Source organism: Drosophila rhopaloa, unplaced genomic scaffold (assembly GCF_018152115.1).
Source record: "Drosophila rhopaloa isolate 14029-0021.01 unplaced genomic scaffold, ASM1815211v1 contig_167, whole genome shotgun sequence".
In the NCBI taxonomy this organism is placed as follows: Eukaryota; Metazoa; Arthropoda; class Insecta; order Diptera; family Drosophilidae; genus Drosophila; species Drosophila rhopaloa.
Window position 1 is genome coordinate 4,881,693 of NW_025335047.1, and position 7,510 is coordinate 4,889,202.

The 7,510-nt window shown below is 39.4% G+C and overlaps 1 protein-coding gene across 1 annotated transcript; it reads right to left on the reverse strand.

Moving 5' to 3' along the window:
- Positions 1–986: 986 nt before the first annotated feature.
- LOC108043898 (gustatory receptor for bitter taste 93a) lies at positions 987–7,014 on the reverse strand. The gene is made up of 4 exons (XM_044458544.1): positions 6,926–7,014; positions 2,466–2,620; positions 1,238–2,373; positions 987–1,175 (listed from the first exon to the last, which is right to left on the reverse strand). The coding sequence occupies exons 1-4, from the start codon at positions 7,012–7,014 to the stop codon at positions 987–989; spliced, it is 1,569 nt and encodes a 522-aa protein (XP_044314479.1).
- Between the last annotated feature and the right edge of the window lie 496 nt (positions 7,015–7,510).

Consider the following 7,510-nt stretch of genomic DNA (forward strand, 5'->3'; position numbering starts at 1 on the left):
GGCGCGTATTTCTGCCGTTGTGTTTGCTTTTGTTTCCATTTCGCCACCGTCGCCCTCACGGGTCAGTTGGGATCGAATCCCGGGTTCAGATGCCTCTCCTATAACCCCTCTACAGTATATATAGTATATATATAATAGGCGTGACAAGCGCGCTACGCTCCGCTGACGCCCAAAATAATCAAAGACTCGAGTCGAGACGATTGCGATGACGATCAAGTGATGGAGTGAAGTGGGGGTGCCGAGGGGAATACACTAATGGAAAATTGGTTTTAAAAAAATCCATTAAACCGATGTTTTTTATTTCTTGAACAAAAAAAACCTTTTAAAATTAAGAAATGGAACATTTTTAATTGATTTCCAAAACCAATGTTGTATCAAAACGAGGCTCTTCTTTAAAGTTTTTTATATATAGTTAGATTTACAATAATATCATCGATAACACCCAAATCATTCTCAAAATATGTTTGTTCCCAAAAAAACTATGTAAAAAAGAAGCTGCTCATTCACGAATTATTTGCATTTCTTTAATACAATTTTTCCTCATATTTTCTCCCAGTGTAGTGGGAGTAATGAAGGTGGGATTTGAATAGCCGGAGTACAGGTAGTGGGGGAGCTATGATAATTACACCAGGTCAGACGTGAAATTTCAATTCTTTGTTGCTCATTCCCATTTCTTTAATTTTTCGTTGGTCGCTTAACGAGCTCATCTCCGAGGAACTCTGGAAATTGTATCAGAATGTCTTGTGGTATGAGATATAATGAACGATAATGAACTCAGGGCGGTTCAGGTGAACTTCAGCAGTGGAGGTTAACCGAAATGATGATGGGCAGAGATACAGAGTCCATAGAAAGAGGGTGTTAAGAAAACTTGGAAAATATTTTACATATTTATTTGTTTTATGAGGTTAAAAAAACTTTTTATTAATAAATATAAATGAGCAAAAGTGCACGTTAAGACAAAATAAGAATAGTAAATTGCTTCTTATTTAATCAAACTGATTTTTAATTTCATCGGAGGCCTCAAAGCCCCCTGTTATGCCAAACTGAAGAAGTATAAAGAGATACGATATAATGGCGGATAGGATGAGCAGGATAAACTCGTTGTTCAGATGGAAAAATTCCAATACTTTAATCTCCAGTCGCTGTGTTTGCTGCTGACTGATGAAAGTTTCCACCTGAGAAAGTTAAAGTACTTTAAAATACGGAGTCAGCAAAGGACAATCTCCACTAAACTCACACTCTTATCCCAACGCTGATCCATATCGCTGCAGACTATATCCAAAGGCAATTTCTTCGGCATTTGTGACTCCCTCACCGTATAATCCGCACACATAATTAGCAAAACCAGATTGGCAAACTTAACAGAAGCCATGACCAACGACACCAAAGCCACTTCATCGTCATTTAGATAGTGAAGAATATATTGGTAGAGCATCAGGCAAATGTTTACAAAGTTGTAGTAAATATAGAAGAGGATCTGCCATTGCAACATTTTGCGAAAGGCGTTAGTGACTTCATAGAGCTCACTGTAGATCATGGCACATTCATCCAACTCATCAGCGAAATCGCACAGGAGTCGCATCCTGCGATAGTGACTCATTCGCTTTCCCTCCTCCTGCGATTCTATCGGTTCCATCCGCTGCAGCATAGCCGAAATATTCGCAGCCATATGTTCGTACATGATTCCGGATACCAAAAATCCCAGGAAACAGGCATCCAAAACAAAAACCGTTCCACACCACATGTAAATGCCAAAAACGACAGCCACCATTCGTGCGACGTTCTCAAAGTGCTCTTCCTTGAGCAGCGGTACAAATTCATGAAAATAACCGCAGAGTGTGAAAAACAATTTTAGCATATAGAAAACCACAAATTTCGGTGGGAACAGTTGCTTCAAACGGGTAGTGGCACATATCCTTTGGTAAAGGCACAGATATCTATTCAAAACCTTTTGGAACTTATCCTCCCCCTTCGCCTGGATTATAAATGATATAATTGCCAAAACGGAAACGGAAAGGACCTGAAGTACGGCCATTAAATCCGCATAGCTTTCTATTCTATTGCCAATAGCCGGTGCAGTTAATGTTGGCCAAACTCCTGCGTAGATAAATACCAACAAACAACGCCACAGGATACTGAGGATGCGATTGTTGCTGCCCCTTTTTGGGGGCTTTAGCTGCAGCTTCTCCTTGTCCAATTTGGAGGAGAGCAGCGATAGAACGCGAGCAAGACGATACTGCCACAAGAGCAGGAATCGCGAACAGAGTTCCACTCTAGTCCCGGCCATAATCGAGCTGCAACTGAAGCGAAGCCCGCCTAATGACATGTCCTGCCATTCGTCCAGGGGATTGCGATAAGGAGCAGTCGCCCTTGCTGTTGATTTTATTAATTGAATGTGTGGATATCGGCAATTGCCATTCACGCTCCGCTGAGTGCCTCGCTGACTGATTGGCCCCAAGAACAACAATCGGGACTCGGGGATCGGGAATCGATGATGATGGACAGGCCAGCCCCGGGACCCATAGGCAGACCCAGTCCCAGACCCAGACCCAGATCCACTTGGGCACTTGGACGGGCCCAGTTCTTGCCCTTCAGGCACACTGGCACACAACAGATGGTGCTCGAGAAATAAAACCATCATCGGCACAAAAAAATGGGCGTAAATTGATATTTATGCCCGTGTCAATAAAGTTGTTTCGGGTTGATGGACTACAGAAATCAGCCGAATTTCTCGGTGGAATTTTGTAATGAGGTGAATGGTCGAGTATTTACCAAAAAATATTCAGATCTTCCTGAGGTATTTTGCTCTTATTTTTATTTTCAGTTGGTTGACTCACCTTTAAATATAGCTTGGGGTTAATGGAAACAAAATCACAAGAAATATATTTCCAAATATTTAAAAAACAAAGATATTTGAAGCTGTAAAATAAATATATATTTATAAAAGAAATTAAATTGATGAATTTTTAACAAAAAATATATTGACTAAGTTTCCTTCTAATAACTTAAAAACAACATTTTACATTGAATTTAATTTTTGTGGTTTTACACGATTAATTCATTAAATGTTGTTCTACTAATTGCTTGTATTTATCAACCGAAAACAAGTTGATAATCAATCTCTTTTATGGTTTTTCTTGTATGTTATTTAGAGCTATTAGTTACGTTAATTCAACTCATTATCTTGATTCTTCTAATTCGAATGTTAACACCTGATAAGTTAATTATATACAAGTTCAAGCACAAGCAATTAAGTATTCATTAGTCTACATAATTTTAAAATTAAGTAGAGTCTAAAATGTATTCATTGGTTATTGTAATTTCTTTTATAGTTTACTTTCGGACAAAATGTAAATTGGTGATCGATGATCTTTAACGTTTATATGTATATCTTTATTTTATTTTCCTAAACTTTAGATAAAAATGTAAAAAAAATATTAATGTAAACCCTTTGATTCTTTACAATGCAACAAAATTACTTTGTAAATTAATATTGAAAATAATCTTTGAGTAAGTATCAACATTAAATATGTTATCAATTTGAATATAGTTATTGGCGAACTGAAAACCTCGACCCGTTTTCGTCGCACATTTCCATTTAAATCGGTTTTTTTTCGTTTTTCGTTTGTTGCTATTTCGCTGTTGCGAAACATCAGCGCCAATGTTGCATGTTCATTTGATTTCTCCCTTAACGCTTCAATGTGAATTTCATTTCAATTCACTAGTGGGCAATTAGTAAGGCGATGACTTCTCGGGCCGATTATTTCTGCTGTGGAAATGGAAATCGTTGAAGTGGGAGTAGAGGTAGGAGAAGGAGTATGCGTTGGTGTAGATGGTGCAGCGTACCCACTCCCATTTTCCATTTTCCCCACTCCCAATCGGATTGCAAGTTGCCAAACACGTTTGCCGGGCATTAGAATAGCTCCACTTGGGGTCAACAAACTCGCAGCTGTACGAGTTGTTTTTCCAATATGTCCCAGCCAGAAGAAACAAGAAGGAAGTCGTGCCTCCAGAGCCTCTGAACTGGCAATAGAAAAACAACGGAGTCAACAGCCTTCGGCAAATCCAGTTGGGAGTTGCAAGTTGCGAGTTGCTAGCTGCAGACAGCAAAACACACCAGCAGCCAGCAACATCGGCGATCAGCAACAACTAGCAACCAGCAACAGGTCTAGTCCTGCCCCGATCAACATTTAACTTTAACAACCGCGCTGGGGAGGAGCAGCAGCTCGAAATGGGCGTGCAACAAGCCTGGGCCCCCAATAACTGGTTTTCCTAGATAGATATAGACAGATAACACCGGCTAGAAAGTCGCTGCCCGGCTCCAAGTTGCAACTGCAACAGCAACAGCAACAACAGCGGGAGCAGCATCCTGCAACCAGTTTACGTACAGTTCGCCTCCGTGTTATTACAGTCCCAAGTACATGGAGTAATTGCAGGGAGCATGGAGCAGACCTGACCCCAGTCGAAGTCCCCAATCCCCAGTCCCTAGTCTCTAGTCTCCAGTCCCCGAGATGACCAAGCTGATGATGGGGATCGCTTTTGGGATGGGGATGCACCGGAACAAATATATGCTAATAGGAGACACCCTAATGGAACAAATTTTTTCTAATATTTTAAGATCACACATTTGATATTCGATTATTATTTATGGTTATTATATGGTTATACAAGCGTTTATATAAAATATTTATTTTCTTATCCAATTGGTCGCGAACGACATTTCATAAGATTTATTAAGCGGTTTTAACCTGAAGAAACAATATAGTTTCAAACTTTTTTTTTCCCAATTAAACTGATAATTCATTTAATAACTGATTATTGTTACTTTATTTGTAATGTCAAACATGGCCTGCTGAAAAATCCGAATAGATTTCTGTGACGGCCAAATGTGCCTTAAAGGAAAATTCTGCGACTTAAATTAAACCTTTTTATAGGCTTTTTTCTTCGTGTGTTTTTATAGTATGATGCTAGAGCTGCTGCATCTGGGCATCGGGCAATGAACTGATGGAAAGACAATAGGAGCAGGTCCAGAGCCAAGAGCCAAGCCCTGATCTCGGACGGAGGCCAATCTATAGCTTTGGATGCTTATGCTCCATGCTGCTGTTGCTGCTGTTGTTGTGTTGTTTTGCTAAATTGGAAATAATTGCCCCGAGGCAGCGGCAGAATGCACGTGTGCACTTGTCAGGGGCGATGGCAAAACATATTTTTCAGGGTTTTTTTCGTACCCTGCAATATTCTTGTGGATCACTTTTTGATATAAAGATTAAGATAACATTACAATCGGTTTTAGACTTAAAAGTATTTCAAGGTTTCCTTCTCTTATTTTGAAAAGACAAACAATGAGAAATATTTATTGATAGTTCGAAGATAAAAAATCTTTTTTAATATAATCTGTGATTTGCAACTATTAAAATTTGACTATACATACATTTATGTATTTATAGAGAAAAGATCAAAATGTGATCTTAATTTTTTCTTAATTTGAGATATAGAGCAAAACTGACTTTTTTTAGTCATTCAAATTAAATTATCTATCTTTAATTAAGTGGGATTTCTTCCACCCCCTTTTTGCCGCCGCCCTAGTCAGTTGTTGTTGATGTTATTGCTGCTGCTGTTATCATTGTCATCGGTAGTTGTTGTTGTTGTCCGCTATGACATAAAGTAAGCTATGGGAGGGAAAAGAGAGGCGGCGGAGAAAGGGAACAGGCGAGCGAATCTGCAAAAGCAAACACAATAAGCAAACAAAACGGAGAGTCGCGCAAAATAATAATAACAATAAAGTCCACTACGGCACAATAAAAAAGTACAGGAAAGGTTCAACGACATTAGGAGATTAGAGAGCATTCACATGCGACTACGCAACGGCAGCAACAACAAAAAAAAACACGGAGAGAGTGGATACCATATGCACATTTAAATATGTAAGTGACGGAGAGAGCAGGAGAGAGAAAAACGAAAAAAACAAACGACAACGCATAGAGCACGAAAACAACAAAAAAGAACAGGCAAAACAAAAAAGTCATCGACATCACATGGATTTTTATGTTGATGTTCGAAGGGCGACGGGGGGTTAAGTGGGGGAAGGGGAAGCAAGGACAGGGGCGGGGTTCCATGATACAAAGGGGCAACGGGAAGGGGGTGAGAGTCAGGGACAGGAACATCAACAACAACAACAGCGAACACAGAAACAGAGACAGCGACAGGAAAATGTTTTTCATTGTCTATGCTCGTTGAAGAAAAACTAAAAGCAGCCAGATGGAGCCGAAGTTGGATCGTCAATACACTGGAAAAAATTGGATAACTATTTTTTGAAATCAGTAGAAAAACCCAGGCTTACTTGTGTTATGTTAAAAAGAAACTATTATGAAACATAAAACTATAATAGAGAAATAACTCTTTACAAAGATTCCAAATTTCCTTTTGAATGGTCAAAACGATTTCAAAATCAGTGTGATCTAGCTTTATTGATTGGTGACCCCGATCATTTTTAACGTTACACATTGAAACTTACAAAGTGGTGTTGCCCTTAAATGTTTTTAGCTTAAGTCATTATAATGTTGCATTGAAATGTTGTTAAGCCTTCTAAATAAAAATAAAAAATTCTGTGTTTTATGAAATTAAGAGATATTATAATTAAAGATCGTTGAACTGAGCAACGGAAGTTTTATGAGAACTAAATATCTGGATCATTAATTTCAGTGCAGGAGTTGGAGTCATTACAGTTGCGGGAGACATGCCCCATGCGTTTGCATAAGCAGCAGCAACAAAGACAGAAATAGGAAAGAGCAGAAGAAAAGGGAGTGGGTGGAGTGTGGGGGGGGGGGGGAAAGTGCACAAAGACAGCCCATGCAAATGCTACCCCCACCACTCTGCCACCCCCTTCGGCTTCTTCGCATTTTGGCGTGTGTTGCACAAAATGCCTCACTTGGATGCATCGCTATTTCCAGCCACAAACAGATACTGCTCCATATAAAGATCCCGATCTCGATCCCGATCCAGATCCAACCCCTGCATAGCTGGCAGGGCTAGAAGTCGGCGGCATTTGCTTACACTCAATTTGGATATTTAATTACGAGTGCGGATGGTAAATCTTCGGCCCCATCAGTCGCCTGGTGGTCGTCAAAAACAAATGGGTAAATATCGTAATGCCGCACTTTGGATACCTCTTTTTCAAGGAGAATATGGTTCATTTAATTCTTATTAAGGGATCACAGAACGAGTATAAAATATTTTATCATTTAAATGGATTTTTTTCATTATTTTGTATTCCTTTTTCGAATTTCCATCAAGTATTGCCCTTTCCTTTATGTTTTAATGCCATATCCAATATACCCTCAGCCGAAACGAGAAAAGGGTTAAATCTGAAGTGCAGAGAGGCTGTTCGATTTGATTAGGTTTTCAAAAATCAATTCTCCAAAGGCAAGGGAATTTATTTGCTTTGCCGCCTGTGTGAGAAAATAAACATGGAGGAGCATCTAAGTATCAGACGATGTCTTGGCCATAAACTCGG

What these genes read in the sequence shown, in the direction of transcription:
- LOC108043898 (XM_044458544.1), bottom strand. Translation starts at nt 7,014, where the DNA reads ATGCAGGGGTTGGATCTGGATCGGGATCGAGATCGGGATCTTTATATG. An exon ending in CCGATCCCCGAGTCCCGATT is followed by an intron (nt 2,374 to 2,465) that starts GTTGTTCTTGGG and finishes TAAAATCAACAG; the next exon opens with CAAGGGCGACTGCTCCTTAT. An exon ending in ATCAGCGTTGGGATAAGAGT is followed by an intron (nt 1,176 to 1,237) that starts GTGAGTTTAGTG and finishes TAACTTTCTCAG; the next exon opens with GTGGAAACTTTCATCAGTCA.